This window comes from Lutra lutra, chromosome 18 (assembly GCF_902655055.1).
Source record: "Lutra lutra chromosome 18, mLutLut1.2, whole genome shotgun sequence".
Classification (NCBI taxonomy): domain Eukaryota; kingdom Metazoa; phylum Chordata; class Mammalia; order Carnivora; family Mustelidae; genus Lutra; species Lutra lutra.
In genome coordinates this window covers 1,570,136-1,598,128 of record NC_062295.1, presented here as the reverse complement: position 1 = coordinate 1,598,128, position 27,993 = coordinate 1,570,136, and the positions used below count along the sequence as shown (strand labels likewise).

At 63.2% G+C, this 27,993-nt stretch overlaps 4 protein-coding genes across 5 annotated transcripts; 2 read left to right on the top strand and 2 right to left on the bottom strand.

Annotated features, from left to right (window-relative positions):
- The first annotated feature begins 74 nt into the window (after positions 1–74).
- Positions 75–10,758, top strand: ZNF598 (zinc finger protein 598, E3 ubiquitin ligase). The gene is made up of 12 exons (XM_047712908.1): positions 75–343; positions 5,034–5,146; positions 5,695–5,824; positions 5,930–6,141; positions 6,251–6,468; positions 6,841–6,958; positions 7,561–7,766; positions 7,931–8,015; positions 8,103–8,881; positions 9,300–9,450; positions 9,564–9,714; positions 9,804–10,758. Exons 1-12 carry the CDS (start codon positions 116–118, stop codon positions 10,155–10,157), a joined length of 2,745 nt encoding a protein of 914 aa, XP_047568864.1. The 5' UTR covers positions 75–115; the 3' UTR covers positions 10,158–10,758.
- Positions 10,759–13,148: 2,390 nt separating this feature from the next.
- Positions 13,149–17,907, bottom strand: SYNGR3 (synaptogyrin 3). The gene is made up of 4 exons (XM_047712915.1): positions 17,676–17,907; positions 15,013–15,250; positions 14,665–14,807; positions 13,149–14,585 (listed from the first exon to the last, which is right to left on the bottom strand). Exons 1-4 carry the CDS (start codon positions 17,772–17,774, stop codon positions 14,376–14,378), a joined length of 690 nt encoding a protein of 229 aa, XP_047568871.1. The 5' UTR covers positions 17,775–17,907; the 3' UTR covers positions 13,149–14,375.
- A 2,984-nt stretch (positions 17,908–20,891) lies between these two features.
- GFER (growth factor, augmenter of liver regeneration) lies at positions 20,892–22,908 on the bottom strand. Its single transcript, XM_047713220.1, has 3 exons — positions 22,553–22,908; positions 22,029–22,225; positions 20,892–21,203 (listed from the first exon to the last, which is right to left on the bottom strand). Exons 1-3 carry the CDS (start codon positions 22,811–22,813, stop codon positions 21,041–21,043), a joined length of 621 nt encoding a protein of 206 aa, XP_047569176.1. The 5' UTR covers positions 22,814–22,908; the 3' UTR covers positions 20,892–21,040.
- A 2,871-nt stretch (positions 22,909–25,779) lies between these two features.
- On the top strand, positions 25,780–27,890 carry NOXO1 (NADPH oxidase organizer 1). Of its 2 annotated transcripts, XM_047713219.1 has the most exons (8): positions 25,780–25,845; positions 25,956–26,036; positions 26,220–26,295; positions 26,408–26,585; positions 26,719–26,900; positions 27,000–27,104; positions 27,369–27,486; positions 27,572–27,890. In XM_047713219.1, exons 1-8 carry the CDS (start codon positions 25,780–25,782, stop codon positions 27,888–27,890), a joined length of 1,125 nt encoding a protein of 374 aa, XP_047569175.1. The 2 variants fall into 2 exon arrangements, with proteins under 2 accessions (XP_047569175.1, XP_047569174.1); XM_047713218.1 differs by lacking the exon at positions 25,780–25,845 and having other exon boundaries at positions 25,848–26,036.
- The last annotated feature ends 103 nt before the right edge of the window (positions 27,891–27,993 follow it).

The window sequence follows — 27,993 nt, the reverse complement described above, 5'->3', positions numbered from 1 at the left end:
TCCGCCGGGCGGGGCCGTTGCTGGGCGGGACGCTGACGTTGCCCGGAAGGGGCGGACCCGCCGGGAGCCAGGCCGCGCCGCGCCGCGCCGGCCGGAGGGGGCCGCAGCCCGGACCATGGCGGCGGCGGCGGCGGCCGCGGCGGGCGCCGAGGGGCGGCGCGCGGCCCTGGAGGCGGCGGCGGTGCCCGAGCGGGGCGGCGGGAGCTGCGTGCTGTGCTGCGGGGACCTGGAGGCCACGGCGCTGGGCCGCTGCGACCACCCGGTGTGCTACCGCTGCTCCACCAAGATGCGGGTGCTGTGCGAGCAGCGCTACTGCGCCGTGTGCCGCGAGGAGCTGCGCCAGGTGCGCCGCGCCGGCTGGGCCGCGCGTTCGGGGCGCCGGGGCGGGCGCGGGGCGCGGCCGGAAGGGGACTTTGCCTTTCTGGTGTCCGGCCGTGGGCCTGGCGGCGCCGGCTTCCAAAACACAGGCCTGGCGGCAGCCCCCACCCCGCTGGGGCGGGCTGCCGACCGGGGGGCATCTGGGGCCGGCAGGCAGGAGGTGGCCCCGCCGGGTGGCAGAGGGAGCGGTCCCTATGGGGACGGTTATGGCAGTCTGTCCGGGAAGCAGAGGGTGAGAGTGGGAATTTCCAGCCCAGCTGTGTGTGTGTGGCTCCTCGGGGTAACCCGGGCAAGGTCCTCCCGAGACTGGTGCTTTGAGCTATTGAGGGACTCACACCTGCTCACCGGAGGGGGAAGGCTGAACCACCGAGGCTTTCTTAGGATTGTTGGCGGATGGGGACAAAAGTGTTAGAAGTTTTTCTCCTTGCCAGTTCCAACGGGGGTGGGGGTCAGGTCCAGAGTGGAGGCGGGATGTTTCTGACTCTGTCCAGACTTGGAAGCCCTGGAGGGGGTCAGAGAGGGCACCGTGGAGTGTGTCCCCCCACCCAAATGCCAGATGCTGGCTGGGAGCACCTAGCTGGCGCTCCCTTGGTTTGGTCTGAGATATGTTTGCTTCCAGCGTTGTGAAATTCCTCTGGTTTGTTCATGGAAACCTTGGGCTGCTGACATCTGCCAGGGAATCTGACTTTCTTCTTCCTAGAAGTGACGCAGAAACGGCATTGTTGAGGAGTAGGTTTCCTTAGTTGTGTTTTTGTTTTTGTTTTAGGTGGACATTTATGTTAGCGGAGCCAAGGCGATGCTGTAATTCCATGAGCACTTACTCTGTGCTCTTTTAAAAAAAGACAGAGATGCCATTAGTCTGTAATGGGGTGGACAGAGACGGACCTGGGAGAGATCTGGGGTACAGGAATCGTGGGGAAGACCTTGGGCCAGTGGCTTAGTGAGCACCTTCCAGCTCTGCCAGTCTTGCTTGGCATGAGGTCACCCTTGAAGGGCCAGGTTTCCCAGTGCACCTGTAGTTCTCTTCCAGGAAGGCAGGGGCTGCAGGTCTCCTCCGGAAGTGAGCAGACACCTCTGTGTGGCTGCTATGGCTGGCACCTGGCTTCTCTTGGTCCTTGTGGGTCCCACACCCTCCCAGTGCTCTGTGGCAAGCAGCTGTTGACATGAGCTGTCAGCAGGCTCCCACTGGGGTGTGCTTTGGCACTGGGTGCCTCTGGCCGATTCTGGCGAACCTTTTGGGCCTGCCCTGAATTACTGGGCATCAGGAGGATGTCCTGGGAACTTTGGGAGATGACGATCCTCTCACTCATCTTGCTCCCTCCCACCTTGAACTGGCACCTCTACCCTAGCTGTTCCTGTTCCCTGGCTGAGTTCTGCCCTGTCGTCTGAATGTCCCATGCCCACTCGGGAATCCCGCAGCTACCCCCAGGGGCTGTTTCTGCTCTGTCCTCCGTGCTGGGACTAAGTGCGTAAAAATCCTGAGGAGAGCATGCCAAGATGCTGTGCGGAACAGGCCTCCACCTCGACTCAGGGCTTCCCGTGCCCACTGTGGGGCAGGCGTTGCAAAGAGCAGACTCAGAGCAGCCCAGCAGCTGCTGATCAGGCGGGGGCCAGATGAAGCCAGACCGCCCAGCAGGTGCTCAGGGTGGAGGCCAGGCTGGCTCCTGGTCAAGACCAGCGCCAGCCCCCGTCTCACCTTTCCCACAGTCCCTGTTCTTCTGACCACTGATTCCAGTCTTGCTCTCCGCCTTGCTCCGATGCCTGTCTCTGGCAAAGAGGCTTGATGGGGCCGCCGTACCAAGTGGGGTGTGTCTGAGCTAGTGTGACCTCCCTTCCATCTCATGGGCAAGACACGCGGGTCAGGAGGTGGGGCCTGCTGCCTGTCCTTGCTAGTCTGGTGTCAGGGCCCCTCCCCGCCAGCCTAGTCCGCCTGGCTCCTCTGGGGCCTGAACTTCCTAGGTGGGGCCCTCACCACCCACCCTTGCCATCAGCTCACGCTCGCCAGGGGTCACTGCTGGCATCACCCATACCCTCTTCCGCTCAGTCGCAGTGAGTGCCCACTGTATACTGGGAGTGGGGGGCAGCAAAGCCCCAGACAGGAGCACACACCCACCCCTGCAGGAGTCTGAGCAGGGCTCTCATCCCATCTCCCTCTCCCTTTCTTCAGGGATTAGCCCAGCCATCCTGGGGCCCACCCATGGGTGCCCTTTCCCTCTCGGACGTCAACAGCCTGGCTGACCCAGGGGCTTCCCAGGATGGTCCGTCCTCAAGTGTCTAGGCCTGGCCTGTGCCTCTGTCCTTGGATCCATGACCCTCTCCCTTCAGCGTGATCAGCAGCGTGGGTGGGTCTCAGGCCATGCTGGTTGGATCTCTGGTGGGTTCCTCCCCACCCCTGGTCAGACCATGTGGTCCTTGTCCAGCGACTTGGTCTCACCATTCATCTCACCCTCTGTGGGGGGCAGGGATGCTGGCCACACCAGGCTGCACTGCTGTCCTGTTGTGTACTCATCGCCGGTCCTGACACCGGCACAGGCCTTGGGGGCCCCAGGCCTGGTTTTACAGCCTGTCTAGGAAGGGCCCTTAGCGTTTTGCCATTCCTGACCCTGGCGCCAAGCCTGCTCACCCTCATTCTGACAGATCCAGCCCTGAACCTGTGTTCCATGGCCACATCCCTCTTCCTGCGGTTCTCGTCCCTTTCTGAGCCACCCCAGTGTCTGCCCCTCTCCTGGCTTGGGTCAGGTGTGCCCAGCATTGGCTTTCCCAAGAGACTGCTCTGGAGAGACAGACCTCCCCCCCCCACCACCTCCGCCCACACAGCCTGGCAATCCTCCCGGGAACCGCACCCCGCCTCTGTCCACAGCGAGGGTGCCGGCAGTGAGACACCCCCCGAGGTGGGTCCGATCAGACCTCTGAGAGGAAGGCAGTGGAGCTGGGGGGACAGTGGTGACAGTGGCATCTTGGCACAAGTTTCCTCTGGGGAAGGAAGTTGTTCCTCTGCTGAGTCTGCGGGACTTGGATGCTTTTCGGCAGGGACTCCCTCGTGGGAGGACGCTGGGGCTCCTGAACCTGCTCCCTGTGTTGCCACAGGGTAGCTAGGGCCCCTGAGTCCCGGCAGCTGGTTCCACGACAGACCTTCTGATCTGTGGCCGGCCAGCAGCATTCTGCCTGGCTTGTGGTCCTGCGCGTGCAGGCGTTGGTCCCCCAGCAAGAGGTGGGACGAACTGGGGTCAGGACTGGGAAGGTGCCCTTGTGAGGGCTGGGTGTGGCCTTGTCCTAGAAGGGCAGGTCCAGTGAGAAGAGGCCAGCGTGAGGCCCAGAGGCCTGAGAAGGAAACCAGGGGAAGGGGGAGCCAGGGGAGCATAGCTGTGGTGAAGCACCTGCCCAAAACTCCATGTGGGGCGGGGGCGAGAGCCGGTGGCCACATTCACCAGACAGGATGACGCGGGAAGAAAGGCCTGCGGGGGCACTGCTCATCCTTCTGCCTCCCCCAGAATGGGTGTGGCTGGACCAGGGTACCTCCCCTGGGCTCCTGTGAGGGGCTTGGGGTCAGCTTGCTTGCCCCACAGTGTGTCATCACAAGTGCACACTGAGCCCCCCAGCTTCTCCCCCAGACTCCCAGGGAACCAGTCTTAAGCATCCAGCTGCTGGGGGCAGTGTGACCACCATTCTCCCCAGCCAGTCCCCTGCTTTCCCGAGTTCATGGCCATTGTGATCCCAGACATCCTCCCTAGCTGAGCCTAAACAGAGCAGAGATGACCTTGACATGATTGTTCCCAAGGTGAGGACTTTGAACAGAGGCAAGCGACCAGGCCCAGACTTGGAGGGGACAGTAGTGGAGTGGGAAGGGCTGTGGAGAGGAGACCAGAAGTGTGGTCGTGGTCCAGAGAAGAGGCAGCGCTGGAAGGAGCAGTGCCCTTGTTGGTGCAGAGGGAAGACCTGAGCCTGCAGGAGGGTCCTGGAAGCACTGAAACAGGAGCCCGCCAGTGGGCAGCCTGGTGGGCTGTGCCTGAGACGCCCTGGGAAACAGGTGCACAGGGGTCTGCATCCAGGCCGTGCCCAGCACGCCCCAGCTCTGCACTTTGGCACCCCTGACAGCTGGCTAACAAGCAGGAGGCAGCCAGGGGCTGTGGCTGAGACCCTCGGGGGAGCCTCTCCTGGGGCATCACAGGTGGGTGGAGGGTGGCCAGGCTTGATGTGTCGTCGCCCAGCTTGTCCTGGTGGCATTGTTTCCCTAGCGGCTTCTTGGGCGGCATCTCTCCCTTCTCTGCCCTGTGCTCAACACCCATGTGATGAAGGCCTGGTTTGCCCGACCATGTGGTCCATGTCACTGGCCCCAGGGGCTCACTGCTGACCTCTCCTCCTCTGGGGTGACTTCTGTTCCCGCTACGGGGCTAGTGTGGCTATGGATAAGTGGGGAATCCTGCCGCCCCCTGGTGGCGAGGCCGGGCATTGTGTCTCCACACGGGTCACCCTAGGCTCGCCCTCTGGCTACAGGTGAGGAGAGGGGCCTGGGCAGGCTGGGAAGGCATAGAGTGCTGCTGTGGGGCGGGCCTCGGCCTTCTCACCAGGGGCTGAGTGCCTCCCTCTTCTCTGCCTGAAGGGGTCCTCCACCAGATGTCTGCGGCCCTGCTCACCCCCCTCTCACTTGGTTCCAGGTAGTCTTTGGGAAGAAGCTTCCTGCCTTTGCCACGATCTCCCTCCACCAGCTGCAGCATGAGAAGAAATATGACATCTACTTTGCTGATGGAAAAGTTTTTGCCTTGTACAGGTAAGAGGGAGCCTCAGCCCGGGATTCCTAGGGGCTGTGGCCAGCCCTGCACTGGGAATGAGCACATCCTGGTCCCCTCCTGTGTTCCTCACAGCCCTGGGGCCAGATATCAGGGCCCGTGCTCCATTCCCTCTCCTGTAACAGGGGTGCTTCTGCCTGCGGGGGCAGTGGAGGCAGGGGCAGGGGGAGTCCAGGGAAGGCACTCCAGTATAGCGCATGGTGCCTGCTTTCTGAGGCTCTGCCATGCCCACTAGAGCTCCTGGGAATTGGGCTCTTAGCCCATGGCAGCAAAACCCTGTAAAGGGGTACAGTTGTCTTGGGAGTGATCGTCCCCTTCCAGGAGAGGGGGTGGGCCCCGGTGTGGGCCCAGTTTTCATGCCCTGCTGATGCTTAGCCATCCAGGCCAGGAGCAGCCGACTCCGCGGGCAGAGTGATTCGGGGCGTCGCGGGTAGGGGGGGTGAGGGGGTGAGGGGAGTGCTGGTCCTGGCTCCCTCCAGACAGCCACCCTGAGTGCCTACGGGGTCGGGGGCCTTCCGTGTCTCTCTAGGCAGCTGCTTCAGCATGAGTGTCCACAGTGCCCTGCGCTGCCGCCGTTCGGCCTCTTCGGGGACCTGGAGCAGCACATGCGGAAGCAGCACGAGCTCTTCTGCTGCAAGCTGTGCCTCAAGCACCTCAAGGTGCGCCTGCGGGGGGCGGGGAGAGCCAGGTGCAGGCAGGTGGGGGCTGGGCCCTGGGGGTCGTGGGAAGGGGCCCACCCGCGCCCAGCACCCTCTCCCCTGCAGATCTTCACCTACGAGCGCAAGTGGTACTCGCGCAAGGACCTGGCGCGACACCGAATGCAGGGGGACCCCGACGACACGTCACACCGTGGACACCCGCTCTGCAAGTTCTGTGATGAGCGCTACCTGGACAACGACGAGCTGCTCAAACACCTGCGCCGCGATCACTACTTCTGCCACTTCTGTGACGCGGATGGGGCCCAGGACTACTACAGGTGGGCGCGGGCCTTGGGCGCCCTAGGGGGCGGGGCGGGGCGGCGGGCAGGGGCGGGGCCGACGCCGGGGGCGGGGCCCGCGGCTCCCGCTGACACCCCGCCTCGCCAGCGACTACGCCTACTTGCGTGAGCACTTCCGGGAGAAGCACTTCCTGTGCGAGGAGGGCCGCTGCAGCACGGAGCAGTTCACGCACGCCTTCCGCACCGAGATCGACCTGAAGGCCCACAGGACCGCCTGCCACAGCCGGAGCCGCGCCGAGGCCCGCCAGAACCGGCAGATCGACCTGCAGTTCAGCTACGCGCCCCGGCACTCGCGCCGCAACGAGGGTGAGTGAGCGGGGTTCCCTCGGGCTGCAGCCGCGCGCGCCGCGGTCTGGAAAGCCCACACCTAGGTCCCGGTCTGACCCGTCGTGTGTCGGTGGGACAGGGGACACACCTGAGCCCGCGGTCACCCCAGGGAACTCCTGGTGTCTCCATCGACAGGTCGGGGGGTTGGGGTTGGCTCCTGGGCCGGAGCCCTGTGGAGTGCCTGGGGCCGTGGCAGGCCCTTCTCCCCTTGGGGCTGGTGTGGACCCCAGAGGGGTCTGAGTGGGTCCTTGGGGCTCCTGTGCTGGGGGAGTGAGTTGGTCTCTGCTGGGCAAGGCGGAGCACAAGCCTCAGTCTGGCCCAGGCCCGTGACGGCCTCTGTGCCGGCTACAGGGGTCGTCGGGGGTGAGGACTACGAGGAGGTGGACAGGTACAACCGCCAAGGCCGTGCTGGCCGGGCCAGTGGTCGTGGAGCCCAGCAGAACCGTCGAGGAAGCTGGAGGTACAAGAGGTGGGAGGATTTGCGCGCTGCTGACATTCTCCTGGTGCCACTCCTGAGGCGGTGGCCGCGGCCCGCAGCTGGGTTGGCACCCCGCACGGGGATCGGGGGACTTTGGCCTACTGGTGTCTGGTGTCCTTGGCTTGGTGGTGGGGTCTGCTTAGTGTCCTGAGTGAGCAGACATCCCCTTCTCTTTTCTCTGGTTCTAGCCAGAGACGCCAGGACCCTGCAGGTGGGGATGCACCAGAGGGGCCTGTGTCCCTGACGGGGTTCAGTGTAGGCAGGCCATGAGATGCTCACGCTGCAGGCACGTGCCCAGGCCAGGCACTGTCCCCAGTGTCCCACAGGATAGAGGCATCTTGGACCCCACAGCACTGGGCCTGTGTGCTGCTGGGGAGCCCCAGCCAGAGACCAGCTGGCTCAGGAGTCCTGCTGCATTTGCATCGCCCTCTGCTGGCAGTGAGGGCTGGCTGGCGCAGGGTTCGCTGGCCCCAGGACTCCGCTGGAGGATAGGCTTGGGTCGGGGTGGGCGGGGGAGGCCTCTCCCCAGCTCCTCATCCTGCACAGCACCGTGGTCCCAGGCCTTGCCCAGCCTGAAGGCCTCCCCCTCCCAGGGAAGAAGAGGACCGGGAAGTGGCAGCGGCCATTCGGGCCTCGGTGGCCGTGCAGCAGCAGCAGCAGCAGCAGCAGCAGCAGGAGGCACGCAGGAGTGAGGACCGGGAGGAGGGTGGCAGAGCCAAGAAGGACGAGGCAGGGGTGCGGGGGCTCGAGGAGCTCCGAGGCCCCCGGCGGCCGCCCCGGACTCAGGGCGAAGGTGCAGGTGAGCTGGCGCAGCCAGTGGGCACCTGGGAGGTGCGAGGCAGGCTCCCGGCTGGCACAGTGCCCAGGAATGACAGGGCAGAACTCTGAGTGCCCCCTGGAGGGTGTGCTCTCACCCCCTGGATGTTCTCATCCCTGACGTCGGGTCCTTTCGTTGCCTCATAGGCCTCAAGGAGGCCTCGCCGAACGGTCCTGTGAGCCCAGAGGGCACCCCAGCAACCGGCCCAGCCCCAGGGGCTGTCCTTCCAAGGTACACTCGTGCACTGCTGGGTCCGGGTGGGGGTGGGGTGGGCTCGGGCGCACAGGCCACTGACGCCACTCCCCTCCCTGGGCTCAGCACCCTCCCGCCTCCCACTTCGAAGCTCAAGGATGAAGACTTCCCCAGCCTCTGCGCCTCCACGTCCTCCTCCTCCTCCTCTGCAGTGGCGGCCCCAGGCCCCGTGGGGCTGGGGCTCACCTACCCTGTCCCTGCCAGGGGTAGGAGCACCTTCCAGGAGGACGATTTCCCTGCCCTGGTGTCCTCCGCCTCCAGGCCCAGCACTGCCCCCACCAGCCTCATTTCTGCCTGGAATGGCAGTGGCAGCAAAAAGGTGGCACATCCCACCACGGGGGCCCCGGCTGCCGGCGGGAGCAGCCAGCCTGCCAGGAAGGCTGGGAAGGGGGGCAAGGGCAGCAAGAAGGCCGGGCCGCTGCCCTCAGAGGAGGAGGGGGAGGACGGCCGCACCGGCCTCGCTGCCCAGGAGCCGCGGAGTGCGCCTGCCGCGGTAGCCGCCTCCTCCCTTCCGGCGCCGGCCTCCACCCGGACCCTCACCAAGGTCGGCAAGAAGCAGCAGCTGGGCTCGGAGAAGCCGGGTGCCGCCTCGCCGCCCCCACTGCCCCCTGACAAAGATGGGCTCCCTGGGGCTGAGCAGACCCCCACCATGAGCGCTGGGAGAGCCGAGGGGCCCGTTGCCCTCATCGTCAACGGACATACAGAGGGGCCAGCCCTGGCTCGCAGCGCGCCCAAGGAACCTCCTGGGCTCCCACGGCCCCTGGGGCCTCTCCCCTGCCCCACACCCCAGGAAGACTTCCCGGCGCTTGGAGTCCCCTGTCCACCCAGGATGCCCCCTCCCCCAGGTATGTGTGTCTGCCTGCGGCCTGCTTCTGGGCATCTGGGAGGGGGCCAGGGTGGGAGAGTGAGACTGGAGCCCCGGGTCCCAGGGGAGCACACCGTGAGGGGCGGTGATAGGCTAGCAGGCAGGGGAGGGAAGCCTAGTAGCACCACTGACCATGAGCAGGCTGCTTACCCTCCCTGTGAGATGGGGCAACCCTAGCGCTTTCTGGAGCCGGGGGAGGAAGTCTCCGCAGCCCGGGATTGCCGTGCAGGAACTCAGCGTGTGTGCTGCTTCTCGGCATCCTCGGGCCCTGGACCTGCTGTCCGGCAGAGGGTGGCTTGCGGATGGAGCCTGACCTTGGTGGGTTGGGCAGCAGGGGAAGCCTCCCCAGCACGTGGAAAACGGGTCACGATCTGGGTCTTGGTCTGCCTCCCCTACAGGCTTCAATGCTGTGGTGCTCCTGAAGGGCACTCCGCCCCCACCTCCCCCTGGCCTGGTGCCCGCCATCAGCAAGCCACCCCCTGGCTTCTCAGGCCTCCTGCCTGGCTCCCACCCAGCCTGTGTCCCCAGCACCGTCACCACCACAAAAGCGTAAGTAGCGGTGGGCCGCCCCGCCTTGTGCCCCTGGAGGCCGGGGAGTGTCCTCAGCCTGGGCCACCCCAAAGGGCTAAGGAGCCACCTCCTGCCTGTTTCCTGACCCTCAGGCCCAGGCTGACAGCTGCGCCCCAGGCCTACCTGGTGCCTGAGAACTTCCGGGAGAGGAACCTGCAGCTCATCCAGTCCATCAGGGACTTCCTGCAGAGCGACGAGGCCCGCTTCGGCAAGTTCAAGAGCCACTCGGGGGAGTTCAGACAGGTCAGCCAGGCAGGGGTGTGGGGGGCCAGCACGGTCACCGCGGGGCGCAGCCCAGCCTGGGCGTGACCGGCTTTGGCTCTGGGCGGCAGGGCGTGATCTCCGCAGCCCAGTACTACAAGAGCTGCCGCGACCTGCTCGGGGAGAACTTCCAGAAGATTTTCAACGAGCTGCTGGTGCTGCTGCCCGACACGGCCAAGCAGCAGGAGCTGCTGTCCGCACACACGCACTTCCGGGGCCGGGAGGGGCCTCCTGGCGCCAAGGCCAAGAAGAACAAGAAGAGCGCGTGGCAGGGCAGCGCCCGGCCGGCGGGCCTGGACTGCTGCGTGTGCCCTACCTGCCAGCAGGTGCTCGCGCACGGGGACGTCAGCAGCCACCAGGCACTGCACGCCGCCCAGGACCGCGACTTCCCCTCCCTGCAAGCCATTGCCAGGATCCTCACGTAGCTCCCGCCAGCGTGGGCAGGAGCTACCACACCCAGGAGCCTCCTTCCTCCTCCCGGGCTGCCACACAGCCAGGTAAGGCCCTGGTGAGGCCACCCGCTCTGGCCCCTCTGCCGGCCAGCCCGCTGGGCTCGCCAGGAAGGCCTGCCTGCCCTGTCCGCACACCATCACGTAGGAGTCCATCTGGTTTCCTCCTGGGAAGCGCGAAGACCTCACCCTCCATGGTGGGCTGGGCCGAGTTTGAGTTCTCATGCTTTTGGAAGGTGTGAGGGGAGGGAAGGGCCGGGATGCGGGAACCTGTCCGTGCTGTCAGAGCTAGTGACAACAGCGGCGCTCTCCAGGCCCCCCAAGCCCGAGGGCTGCAGCGCCGCGGCCCCCCAGCCAGAAGCTGTGGAGCCGCCGGTGCCAGAGTCACGTGTTGAGCGTGTTGTGTAAACAGTTGGCTGTTTCGTGATTCAAGAACGTTCAGGATTAAAAGCAGACACGAAATTGTGCTCCTCGAAGTTGAATCTTTGTATGAGACAGCTGAATCCGGGATCTCAAATTGCCTCTGACCTTTTATAAGACCGTGTATCTTCAAATAAATTTATTTTGCAATAATGCACATAGCTGGTTGTTCTGAGCTGCTCTGCCCTCCCAGGTCACCCTGCAGCGAGGGGGACTCGGAGTTGTCTGAGGCTCCAGCTCTGGTGGCCAGCCAGGGGCCAGCTGTGGAGGGGGGTCACCTGTGCACACAGCTGGGCAGCTGGGCTTTGCTCTCAGGACATGGCAGCCGGTCTGGGCCCAGGGCCCAGTCCTGGATATCTGGCACTGCCCAGGCCTTCCAGGAATAGACATGGCCATGTGTGACCTACACTCGTGTCGCCAGTAAAACCATCCCTCCAGAGCATGGGGTCCTACACAGTCCGGGTTTGCACCCACAGATGAGTAGCGAGCTATTAGCAATGAACAGGAACACTCCAGAAGCAGTGGGGGGCGCGTGTGACATCCACCCAGAAAGTAATCTGTGCTTCATTATTTGCATACAGTATGTGGGGAGGGGACCAGACAAACACCCCTTTCTGCCTGAAACACACGCAAATAGCAGAAGACAGTTCTAAACACAGCCAAATCAGGCACAGGAAATGTCTTCACATGAGAAGAAACCTGTCTCTGGGAGTCGGGGAGGGGGCGCCCACGACCACGAGGGGCCAGAGGCACCTGGCCACACCAGCACTGCCTGCCTGATGTGGGACGTCGGGGCGGGGCGTGTGGGGGCTTGGCCAGGGCTCAGGGCCCCTCCACAGACGAGCCTTCACTCTCGTTACCCTCCCCTGGGCTGTGTGGAGGCCACCTGTCTTCCCTGGACAGGCCGGGAGCCCCTCACCACTGATGCCCCCTTTGCAGACCCGAGGACAACCAGCCCCACAGAAGAGTAATCTGGAAAATGGGGGACCTCGTTAACAGTGAGGAAAATCCGCTATCCATGAAGCAAGAACCACCTCATCCCACGGCACCACTGAGGGGGTGTGTCGCTGTGCCAAGCCCAGCTCAGTGGCCCCACCCCGTGGCCGCAGCTATGACCGTCCTCTTTGGGAAGGGGAGCCCGGGGCACAGACAGGAGACTTGCCAGAGACAGCCCCGCCAGCCTTGATGTGGCAAAGCCAGCCCTCCAGCCCCAGGGGCGGTTCTCAGCCCTGCTGCCCTCAGCTGGGACCTTACTACACAGACCTGAACAAGTAACCGACATGAAGATCCCAGTGGATGGGTTCGGAAGCAAACAGGACCAATCTGGGGAGATTCCAGAGGCTGAGCTGGTGGGCCGCGGAAGGTGGCTCTGCAAGCCTGCCACCTGAGCACCCGACACGGCCCCAGAAAAGACGGCGACACGTAGACACGATGACTGCTTTTCCGTCGTGGGGTGAGGAAAGAAAACTAAACAAGCACTAGGTGCCTGGCCGGCTTTGTGGGAGGACCATGTGACTCGATCTCAGGGTCCTGAGTTCAGTCCCCACGGTGGGTACAGATTTACTTAAATAAAAGTAAATCGTTATTTAAAAAAAAAAAAAAAAAGTGGGACGGGGCACCTGGGTGGCTCAGTGGGTTAAGCCGCTGCCTTTGGCTCAGGTCATGATCTCAGGGTCCTGGGATCGAGCCCCGCATCGGGCTCTCTGCTCGGTGGGGAGCCTGCTTCCCTCTCTCTCTGCCTGCCTCTCTGCCTACTTGTGATCTCTGTCAAATAAATAAATAAAATCTTAAAAAAAAAAAGAGTGGGACGCCTGGGTGGCTCAGTCAATTATACATCTGCCTTTGGCTCAGGTCATGATCTCAGGGTCCTGGGACCGAGTCCTGCATCGGCTCCCTGCTCAACAGGGAGCCTGCTTCTCCCTCTGCCTGCTGCTTCCCCTGCTTGCACTCTCTGTCAAATAAATAAATAAAATCTTAAGAAAAAAAAAAGCACTAACAAGAATAATTCTTTAAAAAGCTACATCTCGACACAACACGATTTAGAAAAAAATCCCAATACGTTCAACCAAAGGGGAAAAAACAATCCGCTAAGGAATACGAATCCTACTGTTACCACTGCTCTCGTCAACAGTCTGGGATCCTAAAAGATAACACAGGAAAGACCTTCAAAGTTCTAAGGAACAGGACCTCACATTTATAGTCGCAGGAAAACTATCCTTGAAGAACACAGGAGTAGCACAAAAGAAGTTCACAGCCGCAGACCAATGAACGAACTGTGAATATGTGCAACTGCAAGTAGTAATTCCTAGTTCCACTGTTCTAAAAAGGAGCAGAGGTGGGCGTCTCCCCAGTGTTTCCGAGGGTCAGCTCTGAGCAACCCAGGGGCAGCCCAGCCGGATGCGCGTGGGGAGCCTCAGGAATCCCCAGAATGTGGATGTCGGCCTGGCCTCCACCTGCTGCCCCTTCCTGGGTTCTGGGCCCCGAGAGGGCCGGTCCCAACCTCAGGCACCCACAGGGACGGGTAAAAATGACTCCGCGAGCCGAGCATCTGCGCCACATGAACTCACTCACAGTCTTTTATTGTAAAGAAGTTGCGGTTGAAACACGGGACCCGGGAGAGACACCATCACGGACTGTTCTCTCAGAAGAGAGAGAGAGATCCACATATACAAAAATTGTAAACATGTTCACTTAAATACCCACATGGTTGTCTATGCTACAACGTACAGGGGAGTCCCGCAACCGGGACTCCAGAGGGAGGTGCCCGTCTGCGAGAACGTTCTGTAGTGACATGATGTGAAAAGCCGGCTTTGAGCGATGCATGAGTAGTCAGCTACGCAGAGGGACCCCAACCTCGGGCTGTGCCTTAAAACGGGGTACAGGGCAGGTTGCTGAGGGGCTGGGCCAGGAAGCTGAGGGTAAAGGGGTTTGCACAGATGGGCCGTGTCCGGGGCACTGTGGGTACACGGAGCCTCTTGGCCTCCCTCCTTGTGAGGCACCTGTCCTGCCAGGCACCCAGGTGTCCCGAGCCTCCCTTGAGCAAGGTCTTACCGAAGGGGTGGGAGAGGGCTGGTGCGACAACAGCCATGTTGTGCCTTCCTAGCCCCAAGTGCTCACATCTGGGCAGACTCCTGGGCCAAGGGCGATAGGGGCAGGAGCAGGGGCCACAGGCAGTGGGGCTGCTTGCGGGGAACTACGAGGTGAAGTCCGAAGACTTGACCACAATCACAACATCGACAGGACCAGGCTACTCTAGCGAACCCGTGAGAGCAAACGGATGGGAGGCTCCAGACAGACTGCACACAGCCCCATGGGGTGAACCACCACCACAGGACTAGGGACTGTCACTACCCCTAGGGACATGGGATGGGAGCAAGGCCCATGCTCCCGGGGACAGCCCCTGCACATAGCTACAGAGGGTGGCTAGACCCCTGACCCCAGAGTGGACAGGTGAGCCACGGGCTAGCTGGCTCGTGAGGGGAATGGCCCCTTCGCAGGCTGATCCACTAGAGACTGGAGGATACATGTCCAGGGCTGCACTGTCCCCTCCTCAGGACCTCAGGCCTGCGCTCAGCGACTAAGGGGACAGGGTGAACTTGGGGTGGGGGGCAGCCTAGGCACCCTGGGGGCTACCCTCTCTTGGCCACAGACGGCCCACAGTGGCCACCGTCTCTGGCCCTGGCGCTAGGCCAGGAGGACCTGAGGGAGGTCCCAGGAAACCCTGGACCCTGGCTTGGGGGCAGCCTTCGATCCCCGGTGGGGGCCTGCCGGCCACTAGTAGGCAGGCACCTGGTACCCTTTGGGGCTGGTGTCCAGGGTCTCGGTGAAGGGAGGGCTCTGGTAGGTCTCGGTGCCCTCCACGCCGCTGCCCACCGGGTAGCCAGGGTAGGCCTGACCCGCCCCGGCGCCCAGCTGTTCGGTGGCAAAGAGCGACATGTCCGTGCCCAGGCGGAACCGCTGCAGGGCCTTCACAGTGAGCGCCACCTGAGGGGGAGCCCGGGGTCAGCCAGCACCGACCCCGCCCCACCCCGGCCCCGGCCCGGCCCCCGCCGGCCGCACTCACCCAGCTGAGGATGGAGAAGAAGCTGAAGGCGATGGCGGACCTCGCCGCGTCTCCCGCCTGCAGCGTGCCGGGCCCGGGCGGCGTGCGCTGCCACTGGTTGGTGAGGAAGCAGAAGCCCACGAACCACAGGAAGGACCAGAGCCCTGCGCGCAGGCGTGAGGGTCACGGGAGGCCGGCGCGCAGGCCCCGCCCACCGCCGGCCCGCGCACCCGCTCACGCGGGCAAGCCCCGCCCCCAAAGCCAGAGGGCCGCCCATTCCCCGCCCACCTCCGGGCCGCCCCTCAGAAAGCGCGGGCTAGCCCCGCCCCGCGGAGCCCATAGGCCCGCCCCCCAGCCCGGCCCGCCCACCTGAGAAGCCCAGGTCCAGCAGCACAGCGCGGCGGCGGTCGCGGACACTGCTGATCTGCTGGAAGCGCAAGTCGAGCAGCAGGAAGGCGGCGCAGGCTAGGAAAGCCCCAAGGCCGAGGGCGACTCCGAAGCGGCAGGCGCCCGCGTTCCCGTTGAAGACGCAGCGCAGCTCGGGCCCGCTGTCGGTGTTCACGTAACCCTCGTTGACGATGGGCCCGAAGACGGCGATGGAGAACACCTGCGGGCGGCGAGCGGCGTTCAGGGCCCTGCGGTGGTCCCCTTCCCCGCGGCCACCCAGCGCGACTGCTCACGTCCTCTGGCCTGTCCCCACGTTCCCCTGCAGCACAGGCCCCATCTGTGGATGGGGTCTTCGGGCACCCCTCTAAATACCTCCCTCAGGTATGTAAAATTATGGACAGCATTGCTATTTAGTGAGCATCTATTATGCCCAAGCACCAGGCTTAAAACCGCTACTTTACATGCATTCCTCCTAGAATCCTCCTTCCCCCAAACCAACCGGGGGGCCGTTGTTATCCCCTTCATAGATGGGAAAATTGGAGCTTCAGTTACTGAAGTCACTTGGCTGATAAAAGACGGGGCTGACAGTCAAACTGGGTCACTGGCACATTGTGGGGCCCACAGGGTCTCTGCACAGCCCCCTAGACACTGTAGGAACAGGAGTCTTCACCTGGACCAGTGATTCCTAGGCTCCAGTGGGTGGCGCTGTGGGAGGCAGGTGTGGAGAAGAGGGGGGCCAGAGCACAGGGGGGAGCAGCACAGGGACAGTGGTAAAGCTATCACCCAGGCCCTGCACGGAACCCACCCTCAGCATCTGGGAGCTGTGTGGCCCTGCTTCCTAACATGCCAAATAGAGTCCAGTTCGTGGAGTGTTGGGGCCAGAGAGAATAACGACCACCCAGCATCCACCGTTGGTGGGCCCCGGAGGGATAGCCTTGTGTGGCTGATTAATAGCACCGTAAGTGTTTGGGCTCAAAGGCAATACTATTGGGGCACCTAGGAGGCTCCATCGGGTGAGCATCTAACTATTAATTTCGGTTCAGGTAGTGATTTCATGGGTCATGGATTGAGCCCCGAGGAGGGCTTCATGCTTAAAGGGGAGTATACTCGAAATTTTCACTCTCCCCCTGTCCTCCCCCAATTCGTGCACGCTTGCTCTCTCGCTCTCTCTCACATAAATAAATAGATAAATAAATCCTTTTTTAAAAAGGCGATACTCTTGGGGCGCCTGGGTGGCTCAGTGGGTTAAGCCTCTGCCTTCGGCTCAGGTCGTGATCTCAGGGTCCTGGGATCAAGCCTGGCATCAGGCTCTCTGCTCAGCAGGGAGCCTGCTTCCCCCCCACTCCCCTGCCTGCCTCGCTGCCTGCTTGTGACCTCTCTGTCAAATAAATAAAGTCTTAGAAAAAAGGGGGGGGCGATACTCTTGATCTCTGGGATTCACTCACTCTCAAGTTCAGCATCCCCTCACCACAAGGGCTGGAAGGTAGGTAGGCAGTAGACCATAGTCATTTTATACTTTTTTTTTTTTTAAAGTAGGCTCCATGCCAAGCGTAGGGTTTGAACTCATGACCCTGAGTCGCATGCTCTAAAGACTGAGCCAACCAGGCGCCTCTGGACCATCATCATTTTAAACCAGACACTGCTCTTTTAGCTCTGGGTAGCCCTGTGTTTCTAAAAAAAGACCTCCAGTTTCAACTTGATTTCTCCTCTCCCTCTCCAGCTCCTTGAAATGGAGTCAAGAGGGAAACCCAGGTGCAGGGCATGGACACGTCGGCCCAGAGCGGTCCACAAGTTGGACCCGAGCTGGCAACAGAACATAGGGTTCCTACTTCCTAATCTGCACAGAGTCACCCCACCCTGGGCATTGCTCTCCTTGAAGACCAGCCATTCGGTGCAGCTGGCAGCAGGAGCCACCAGCTAAATAAAACCCAGAGATCCTCGCCCCACCTTCCTGTCTCTCCTGCCTGGACAGGTGGGAAGGAGGAGCAGGCCACCTGGCCTAGGGATGCCTCAGGAGTCTAGGTGGTCTCCAAATCTGCCCCTCCCACACCACCCCCAGGAAGCCCTCCCCAGGCAGAGCTCCTTCTTGCTGCCCCATCCAGAGGGATCCCAGGGCACCCCCCACCCCCGTGCACACACACACACACACACACACTTGCACCTGGAGGGCCTGGGAAAGGGCCAGCTCCCCTGGAAGGAGCCTGGAGGGTGTGTGTGAGGGACAAGCAGGTGTAAGCGCCGGCTGGTAATACTCGGCTCCCATAGCCCCCTCCTCTTGCTGAGGCTGAGGGCTCAAACCCAATCCCGTCCCCGTCCCTGTGTCCGCTTCCAGGTCGTGAGGACAGGAAAAACGGGGCGGAGGCTGAGCAAGGGGACTGAGTTACACCTAAGGAAGAACTGGAGGATGGGGGCGGCGGGCGGTGACCTCTCAAGGTCCCCGGCGGTTGACATCGGCCCCTCCCCCTCCCGCAGGTGGGCGCGCCCAGCCCGGTGACGTCACCCCAACCTGCGGCCGGCGGGGGAGGGGCCGGCGGGGACGAGGATGGAGTCGAGGGGCGAGGGGCGAGGGTAGCGGGGAGGGACGTGGGATGCAAGGCGAGGCGGGACCCGAGACCGAGGCGGGGGCGGGGGCCGGGGTCACTCACCCAGGACGCGACCCGCAGTAGGGTCTGGGGCCGCCGCGCGAAGCTCACGGGGTCCAGGGCGGCCCCCGCGCGGCCCGCGCCGAACGAGGCTCCCTCCATGGCCAGAACAGGAGGGACGCGCGCCCCCGGCACCCTCTGTTTGTCTGTCCGTCCGGCCGGCCGGCCCCGCCCGAGGCCGCCCGGGTGTGCTACCGGAGCTGCTGGTGCTGCCGCTGCTGCCGCCGCCTCCCGGGAGCGCGCGCCGGCCACGACGGGGGCGCGCGGGGCGGGGCCGAGCCCGTGCCCCCCGCCAACTGGTCCGCGTGCGGGGCTGAAGCCCGTCCCTCCCTCCGCCGCCCCGCCCACCCCCCTTCACCTGCTAGAGCCGGGTCTGAGATGGGAGACCACCCCCAAGGCCCCAAGACGGGCACTGGGGGGCTGGGGACTGAGTCCACCACCGCCCCCGCACAGGCGAAGTCAGGAGTCAGCAGAGGGGGTGGACACCAGGCTCAGCCTGTGCTGCAGCCAGGCGAGAGGACAGGCAAACCTGACCCCGTCCCTGGGAGCTGGGCCCTTTCGAGTAAAGGGCTAACCCAGGTCCAAGGGCTCCCGGTTCTTCCCTATGGGCGGAGCTCCACCCTCCAGCCCTCAGGGAAGGGGAACCCGACTCCCTGAACCAGGTTCCCCTTAGACCAGAGATCCGTTACTGGGCCCTTTCCTATAACCCCTCGCCCCAACTGCAACCGCAGCTTCTCCATCAGGGTTCTAGCCTCCCTGTCAGGGAGGGAGAAGGCCTCTGCCCCGCAGGGGCACTTGTCCGGGAGGTCAAGCACACAGACCAGCATGGGTGGGAGCTGGACATCTCTGCTCCTCTCTTGTGGCCAGATGTTGTCATTCCAAGAGCGCTCACTGAGCCCTTCACACTCCTGGGTCTCCCCAACTGACTTGTGGCTGGCATGTTGAGTTTGGGGCTCAGGGATGGGAAGAAGCATGAAAGATGGGGGCCCCTGCTGGGCTCTTCGGTAGCTCCCGCAGCCCGAGCTTGACAGGGTCCCTCCCTCATGCTGCTTCCTGGTCAGCCTGGCAGGGTCCCGGATGACTGTCCAGGGCATTGCAAGAAACGTCTGCCTTTGCTGAGCATTTACAGTGCCAGGCCCTTCACAAGCCCCATGGACGACAGAAGGAACTGATTACCCCTGTCTTCATACTGCACGTGGACCACTGGCTGAGTTCTTCCAGCACATCAGGAAGCCCCTGGCCATGCTGTTCCTGTGGACGGAAGGGGACACCGGGCTCGCCCCTTGTGGGTCCCACCCCAGGGCAGTTGTGGCCAGAAGTGTCACCCACCAGTCTCACTACCGGTCCCCGACACTGTGCATCTCGTCCGTCTCTGTGTCTGGCGGTGACAGCTCCTGATCTGTCTTGACCAGTGGCCACTTCCCCCTTTGGTCCCAGGGCGATTCAGACATGCCCACCCTCCTGGAAATGCTTCCGGATGTCACCTCCTCCTTATGTCCCTGTTTCACCAGTCCCTTCTCACCACCCTTTTAGGGTTCTCTCCTCTTGTAACCCTGTGAGCCCCTGTAATCTCAACCTTGGGAGCCCAAGGGCATGATCCTGCGACTTTTCTCCCCCTCTCTGCCCAATCCCTCCATGAGAGTCCTGACAGCTTGAGCCAGAACCTCCCCTTGAACTACAGTCCCACTTGTCTTAGCCCGGGTTGGGAGTGAAACCTCCAGGAAGCCAGAGTTAGGGGAAAAGGGAAGTGAGGCAGGACAGAAGAGCACGTCCAGGTGCCGTGTTCCTGAGCCAACGGCTCCCCTGGAGAAGCTGGCCGGTTCTCCGACTAGCAGGTGACGTGGGAGAGGCCAGAAGAAAGCCATGTGTTGGGAACAGTCCCTCGAGGGGAGGAGAGGAGAGCGATTTCTGTTGGCTGCCTCCTGCCTCTAGTTTCTTTGCCTTGCTGTCCTCTCTGGGAAGGCGCTGAAGTCAGGCCCCCCGTGGTGCCCACTGGGTGAAGGTGCGGAGGAAGCCGTGCCGAAGGGAAGGACTAAGACACCACAGGGAGAGAGAGGACCCGTGCGTGATGACCACAGGGATGGACACACCGTTGCTGGGCCATGCGGGCTGGCAGCCAAGTCTGGGGGCGTGTGGCCGGGCAGACCTGGCAAGGGCCAAAAGCTACACGCCCGTCACCCCATGCCTGCTCTGCCTACAATGTTCTCCAGAGCACGGATACGGGAACAACTTCATCCTCTCAGCTGCTCAGGCCCGAACCCCCCAGTCAACTCTGTCGATCTGCTCTGACCCGTCCTGGGCAAGCTTCCCGCTCAGCTCCCACAGGGGTGCCTGCCCTCCCTTGCTCCCACCCATACCTGGCCTCATCCTAACTCAGCAGCCAGAGGAACCTTCCAGAAGTCATCTTGCCATTCCTCGGCTCCAAATCCTCCAAGACCTTCCGGTCACAAGAGGTTGGTATTAAAACAGAGTCCTTGCGGGGGACGTGAAGACTTCGTGCCAGCTGACCTCCCACTCACCCCTGAGCCTCCCTCCGCTCTGGCACTGGGCTTCCTTCCTGTTCCTGGGGCTTCCCAGGCTGCTCCCGCCCTGGGACCCTGCCCTCCTCCCCCAGAGCAGAACCTGGGTGGAAGGAGGCAGCTGAGTGGAGCAGCAAGTGCAGGCCCTGTCTGTCGCCGCAAGTCCCAGCACAAAACACACCAAAGCCAGGCCCTTAGTCACTTCTCTACCATTTTATTTTGGTCTCGAGCTCTGAGAATGGTGGCCCCACGAAGCCTCTTAACAGGCCTGGTACAGGTATACGTGCTGGACAGGAAGCAGGCAGCAGTGTGGGTGGGACCGCCGGGGAAGCCACCCTGCCTGTGCTCGCTCTGTAGGCACTGACCCGGGAGGAGAGCTCAGCCCCCAGGCCTCCCTTCTGAGTCGCAGAAAGCACAGAGCCCACGGAGCTGTGGGCACCGCTGCCGTCCCTTGCTACAGGGTAAGGAGACAACGGCCTAGCCCTCAAGGAGCAGGACAGGGAGCCTGGGCAGGCCCGTCACCTTCCTGTGCGGGGAAGTGGGCACCAGGATGTGGGGTGAGCAGGAGGCCACATCCCAAATGGAAGGCGCAGCCCCCGTTGTTCCTGCCTCCTTCATCTGCAGTCCCACGGGCCTTGGCTGAGGAGCAGCCCTTGGGGTGTGTGCAGCAGGCACCCCTGCTTTTCCTCCAAGCCTAAGAGGGAAGGGCCCCCTGAGCAGTGTCTGGGGACCATCCAACTGACACACGACAGGCTCTGACTCTGACGCACTTTAATGAGTGCCCTGTCCCCCTCTGGCCAGGCTGCCCGGAGGCCTGGGCTGCTGTCCCACAGCTCTGCCAGCCACCGCCTAGTCGCAGGAGCCGTCCTTCCAGCCATCGCGCCAGCGCTCGTCCACCTGTGAGCAGTCGAAGTCGGGCTTGCCCAGCTTGCGGTTCACCTCGTTGTGCAGGCGGCACAGCCACTGGCTGAAGTGGGCCCGAGTGCGTGTGTCTGGCTGGTTCCTGCATATCCTGTGGGGAGGCGGGGCAGGTGGAAGGCGGGACGGGCAGCGGTCCCACCGGCTCTGTGCCTGCTCCCTCCGGGCAGGAGAGCTGGGGCGCTGCTGTCAGGTACACCCAGGAGGGCCCTTGTGCTCTGAGACACAGACACACGCAGCCCTGCAACCCTCCCACATTGGCACGCTCTTAGGCCTGCTCAACCCTTTCCCGGGGAGCTCGGCCAAACCTGACAGGGACTCAAAGCAAGGCATTAAGACACCAATGATGCAACTTTACAACCTCGTAACAATCAGGAAGCCTCACCCCAGCATCCCTGGCCCCAGGCAGTGTTTAAGGGGTGGGGCCACACAAAGGCCTAACAGAAAACCTGTTTCTAGCACCTGGGGCCCTGGGGCCTCCGCCCAGCAAAAGAGCTGTTCTAACTGCCCTGGCTCCCACATTCAGCGCAGAAACAGAGGTGCCAAACAACAGCTCTTGGGCTCCCCAGTGAGGAAAAGGCAGCTCCTAAAACCAGTGGGTTCTCAAGGCCTTAAAATTGGCAGTCCCACTCCAGACGTCAGGCAAGGTGGGCTCACGAGCCTGCCTGAGCCTCCAGGAGGACTCTGCAAGTGAGGCCGGGCTGGGAGCCTCTGGAGCAGCAGCCCCATGCAGCTTGGCCCTTAGGGGGAAGGAGACAGCTGGGTTGATCCAGTGCCCACTGCTGGTGGTCCGTGCTGGGGCTACTCTGCCACCAGACACCTGCTTCTCCAGGCTTTATGACATCAGGGGGGTGGGGGCGACAGGCCCCGGCTCCAGGGGCACTGCTCTGCGGTCTCCGAATGATGCGGACACACTTACCTCTTCCTTATATCTTCAGCACACTCCTCACACGGATAAAACTTGGAAAATAAATGTATGAACTGGGCCATGTCTTGCTGCTGTTCTGGGGTGGGCAGATCAGGGTAGTAGGCAGCCAGGGTGTGGAGGACAGCCCAGCTGTGCCGGCCCAGTTCCTCGCGATCCTGAGGACAGTCTTCCCTAAACTTGCTGTCCCGCTGCGGAAGGAGGCCGACCAAGGGTCAGTTCGTCTACCCAGAGGAAGCCCGCAGAGCTCCCGTTTTCCCCCGCCCCAGCCAGAGGCCCACTGACTCGAGACAGCCCTGCGGCCGCCGATCCGCCACATGCGTGGCTGAAACCCTAAAGGCCGGGCCTCCCTTGGTGGCAGAGTTTAGGGACAGCCCCCTTGCGGGGGAGGGCACAAGTCTGTGAGGCATAGGGCCCGCGGGACCGCTCGGCTTGGGCCTCGGGAGGTGGGCGCGGACGCCTGAGAACCAGGCGTGGCGGCCGGGACCAGGGGAGGTGGCCGCCCCGGGCATCTGCACCTTCTGCTGCGTCCGCATCCACGTCTTGAAGTCCACGCAGGCCCGGCAGGGCCGCCTCCGGGAGGTGTCCTCGGCGACCTGAGGATCGGAGGCCGGCGCCGGGGCTGGGGTTGGGGCCGAGGCGGCCGCATTTCTCCGCCCCGCGCCCCGGCCGCGCGCGTCCGTCACCAGGTCGTCCATCACCTCCGAGCGCGCGCCGCCGGGCAGGAAGGAGAAGAGGCTCCCGCTGCTGAAGCGGCCCCGCTCGCCGGGCGCCGCCATGTTGCCCGCGCAATGCCTGCCGGGCCAGCTCGGCCTCCAGATGGGTCTCCAAGTCGGTCTCCAGGCCAGCGCGCGCGCCGCCGCCAGGGCGCGGCCACAGGAGCCGGCCGCGCGCGCCGCGGCCGCGGGCACGGGCGCGGAAGCGGTGCTCGAGCTGGGGGCGGGGGCCGGGGCCGGGGCGGGGTCCGGCGGGAGGGCGGGGCTCTGGTCCGCGGCGCGCGCCCGAGAGGCCGCAGAGTCCGAGGCCGGGGCCAGGGCCGGCGCGGGCGCGGGCGAGGGGTCGGGGTCGGAAACCCGGGTGCCGGCCGCGCCCCTGGGCCTCGATCCGCGTCCCGAGCCTGACTTGCGTCGTCCGTGACGGCGCTCCCGCTTTCTCCAGTAGAAGAGCAGCGTGTTGTGGAAACCACGCCGCGGCCGCGCCGTGGACTCAGCCTGCGGCCGAGACGAAGCCCGTGTTCCGGCCCGTGACGCCCCCATCGCTCCGCTCTGACCGCCCCGCGTGCCCGCGGCCAGGCTCTGTGCCCTCAGCTGGGGCGCGCCCCGAGGCCGGCCGCGCGGCGCCCTGGCAACGTGGGGTGGCGCGGTGAGCGCACAGAGCGCCGCTCGCCTTAGGGCCTGGGTCCCGCGGGTCCGCCCGGGCGACCGGCGCCACGCCAACGGGCTTCTGGGCTCCTGAGGGCACCGCGTAGCCTGGATCCTATAGCCTGCCTGAAGGGGTTAAGAGCCATGTCGCGAGTGGCCGCAGCTTCTATACGTACACTGATTCACCCTGCAAATATTTGTGTAGTGTCTAATCGGTTCCAAGTGCCGGTCCAGGCCCTGGCCAGGGCGGGGCGCAAGATCCGTCCTGGACCTCCTCCCTGGGATCATTGTCCAGTGGTCGAGACGGAAAAAACAAGAACAAAACAAAAAAGTGGCACACTAACGAATATTCCCTGACAAATGGGGGGACGACGAACAGGCATGGTAAATCCAGGAGTTCTCCTTGAGGAGGTGACACTTAGGCAGAGGCCTAAAGGAAGAATAATCAGCTGAGGGAGGGCAGTCAAGGCCAAGGTTGGAGGTGGGCATGGGCAGAAAGGCCGGTGGGAGGGGACCTGGGGAAGGTGCTGAGAGGAGAGATCCAAAGGTAGGCAGGAGCACACAGAGGGCCTTGTCAGCAGGCATGGGAAATGGGAATTTAAGGACCATGGGGGAGGACAATTTGGGGCAGGGCTACCCCAAGCGGATCCCCTTTGTGTTTTGCAGACTCCCCTGGAGGGTGGATTTCATAGGAGCTAGTGAGGAGCACGGGGTGTGGGTGGGGGTCGTCCAAGGGATAGATGAGCCTGGGGTCTATGGAGAGAGAATGGAAAGGAACCAGGGTTGCTGGGGTGTGAAGCAGGGGCTTTCGGCTGGGGCAGAGAGGGGGCCTCAGCACCCTTCTAGAGATTTCTGGCCGTGAATAAACAGGCCCTCTCCCAGCTTTTCTCCTTATCTTCAAGGGGAGAAGTGTCTGCCCCACCCTGTCCCCTGCCAGGCCAGCTGGGACCTCAGCATGGCCCCCACTGAGGTTGGGAGAGCGTGACAACTGGGCTGAAGGCGGTCTGCAATTGAGGCCCGTGTCAGCAGGTGTTCATTGCCTGCGCCAAGACCAGGAAAAGTTTGAGAGCGCTGGTAGGACAGGTGCACAAAGGCCCTTTGTCAAGCCTAGGGTGATTTCTGGGAGGGATGCCCTAGAGGCTAACCCCTCCCTGGACAGCTTGGGGTAGGACTCCCAACCTAGAGCTGGTGGCCCCAACACCAGATAGAGCCAATGTATACCAAGGTTGGATGGAGGTCTGGAAGACTTCGTTATAAGGAAGCAGCCCAGAGACGTGGGGCACCAGAGCACCCCCTGTCTGGGGATTCTAGGGCCCAAGCTGTCTTCACCCCAGTTAGCGGGAGAATGGTGGCTCCTGCTCTCGGAGGCTGTGTTTGCAGTAAATTGTGACAAAAATCATGAATTCAGGGCGCCTGGGTGGCTCAGTGGGTTAAGCCACTGCCTTCAGCTCAGGTCATGATCTCAGGGTCCTGGGATCGAGTCCCGCATCGGGCTCTCTGCTCAGCAGGGAGCCTGCTTCTCTCTCTCTCTGCCTGCCTCTCTGTCTACTTGTGATCTCTCTGTCAAATAAACAAAATCTTAAAAAAAAAAAAAATCATGAATTCAGAGGCAGCTCTCAAAAACCAGTCCTAGTCACCCTGCCAAGTGCCAGCCACTGCAGAGAGGGATCCTCTTTGTCCTGCCCCAAGTCTTCCCACCACGGGGGAACCTCTGGGGTGAGCCTGCAAGGTCCACCCCCCCAACACATCCAGAAGAAGTGACATCAATTATCCATTTAATACAAATTTCCTCTCCCGCGACTTGGAAACATTAAGAGACCTTTCCTGCAATGTATTAAGCCAAACAAAGTACATAAAGGTTCCAGCACTGGGTCCTTGCTTCCTGATGACAACAGCAGTCAGCTTCCCATGTGAGTTCAAAGACAGAGCCACGGGGCACGCCCTGGAGGAGGCTCCACTAGTCCCAGCACCCCAGCGGGTGTGGGAGAGCCAGGAGGGGTTCGCGAGGCCCGCAGCGCTTTGATGGCTCTGTTTACCTCCTCCTAGCACAAGCCACACTCATTCCTGAGGCACTCAGGCCGCAGTCCCCACCCTCTGCTGTCTCTGCCCCACCCTGCCCCCTCACACTTCTCAAGCCCTGTGTTCCTGTCTCTCAGATCTGCTTTGGGCACAGTGAGGAAGCTGGGAAAGATCCAGGGGCAGGGCAGTGATACAAGGACCTGGCAGGTCTGGGGCGTACCTGGGGAATTCCAATCAGTCTTCCGGGTGCTCAGGAGCTCCCTTCCTTCTCCCCTCTACCCCAGTGTGAGCCAGGACACAGTGGGACCCTAGGCCACACCTTGCCAGCTCCAGAAGCCCAGGACTGTGACCAGTGCAGCACAGCAATGGCCAGCCCCCGGTACCCGGTGTCCGTGTGTGCAGCGGCCCTAGTCCAGACAGCGCGGCATCAGGTATGATGGAGGAGGGGTGGGGGTGGTGTGTGTCCCTGCCACCCCCAAGGAAGAAGGAAGGATTTCCTGGCCCAGACCCTCCAAGGTGCCCCCAACCTTTGTGCCAACAGACATTTGCCTTCTCTGTGTGCTGGTCGGATGGCAGCGACACCTTCGTGCGCAGGAGCTGGGATGAATTCAGGAAGCTCCATGTGAGTGAGCCTGAGGTGAACCCCATTGCCCCAGCAGCCTGACCCTCCAATGGCCCCTGGCTGGGTGTTGGCCCTTGCGCCCGCGAGGGTGTCCAGCTCCTGCGACACCCAGCCTGCAAGGAACCCTCAACCCTCCCAAGGGAACAGGTGAACTCTGAGACCGATTCCCTGGTTCTCCCTTAGAAGAGCCTCAAGGAGACCTTCCCGGTAGAGGCGGGCCTACTGCAGAGATCCGACCGCGTTCTCCCCAAGCTTCCCGGTGAGGCCGTTAGCGAGGCCGGCAGGGATCCGGAAAGGGGCAGGGGTGCCAGCGACCTGGTGGAGGGAACCCTGGGGCGGGGTCCCACGGTCCCTTCCCGTCGTGCCCGCAGACGCATCGCTGTTGGTGCGCGGGGGGCGCACAGGCCGTGGCCTGGCTCGCCTGCGGCTGCTGGAGACCTATTCCCGGTCGCTGCTGACCATGGTGGCGCGCGTGTCCCGGAGCCCAGCCCTCAGCGACTTCTTTGCACCACAACCCCTGGACCTGGAGCCCGCGCTGCCAGCCGGCAGGTGCCTCACTCATCCCCAACTCCCTGCCCGCAAAAGCACTTGGGGGATGGGGGAAGGCTGGGCGGGTTGGGGAGGGGCAGCGGGCCCTCACCACACTTCCTACCCACCCCTCGCTGCGTGCTACCCTTCCCAGTCTGCTGATCCTGCCAGCTCCCGAAGAGCCCCTAGGCCGCCCGACGGACACCCTGGCCATCCGTGGCCTGGAGGCTCAGAGCCTGCGCTGCCTGCAGCCCTTCAGCACCCAGGACATGCAAGGCCGCCCCTTCCACGCAGGGGCCCGGGAGGTGCTAGACGTGCTGCTGCGGCACCCCTCAGGTGGGGCAGGGCAGGATGGAGAGAACTCGCCCTCTGCCCCCAGGACCTGAGTGGGCTTGGGGGTAGGGGTCTGAGCCTCCATGCCCCTCTTGCACACAGGCTGGTGGCTGGTGGCCAACGAAGACCAGCAAATGGCGTGGTTTCCTGCTCCGTACCTGGAGGAAGCAGCCCCCGGCCCACAACAGCAGCCCTTAGGGAGCAGTGGTGATTACCCATCCCCCAACACCAAGCCAGCCACTACCACTGGGCAGCGTGTGGCAAAGCTGGGCCACAGGGAACAGCCGAGCGAGTACTGGACATGGGGACAGTGTACTTGGTCCCCAGACTGAGTGGGAGCACCAGTGGGTTTGAGTGGCCCCCATCATCACAGGGATGCCTGAAAGTGGTGACTCCATGGGAGGAGATGGGACAGGTCAGGGCCCTGGCCCCCGGCGCCCCGCAGCGACCCCGCAAATACCCACTCCGCAGGGTCTCAGTTCTGCGCTTCCCAAGCCTATGAGAGCAGCCACGCAGACGAACTCTCCGTGCCTGCCGGGGCGCGCGTGCGCGTGCTGGAAACGTCGGATCGGGGCTGGTGGCTCTGCAGGTGCAAGGGCGAGGGGCTTGGGCGGGGCCCCGGGGGGGGGGGGGGGCAGGATCCTGCGCGCGCTCTAACCCCGCCCTCCTCGCAGGTTCGGCGGACGCTGCGGTCTCCTTCCCGCTGTACTGCTGCGACCTGAGGGGCTGGGCGCGCTCCTGAGTGGATCAGGGTTCCACCGCAAGGAGGACAGTGAAGACGCCAGGGTGGGAGATCCCCAACGTCCCCCAGAGACCCCCCAAGGCACAACGCCACCCCCTACGGTGCCCACCCGCCCTCCGCTCAGTGCCATTCGTAGCCGCTGCTGTACCATCACCCGCAGGGCGCTGGCACGGAAGGACCCTCTCCAGGGCGAGTGGAGCTGCGCAGAGGGCAGGCCCAAAGCTCCAGACCCCGGGGATGACCGACGCTAGCCTAGCCGGGCCCCTGCACCACGGCTGTGGGAGGAGTATCTGGGGGTGAGACCTCTGACTGGAGGGGCCAGGAAACCAACCTCCCCCATGTCCCCAGTAAAGC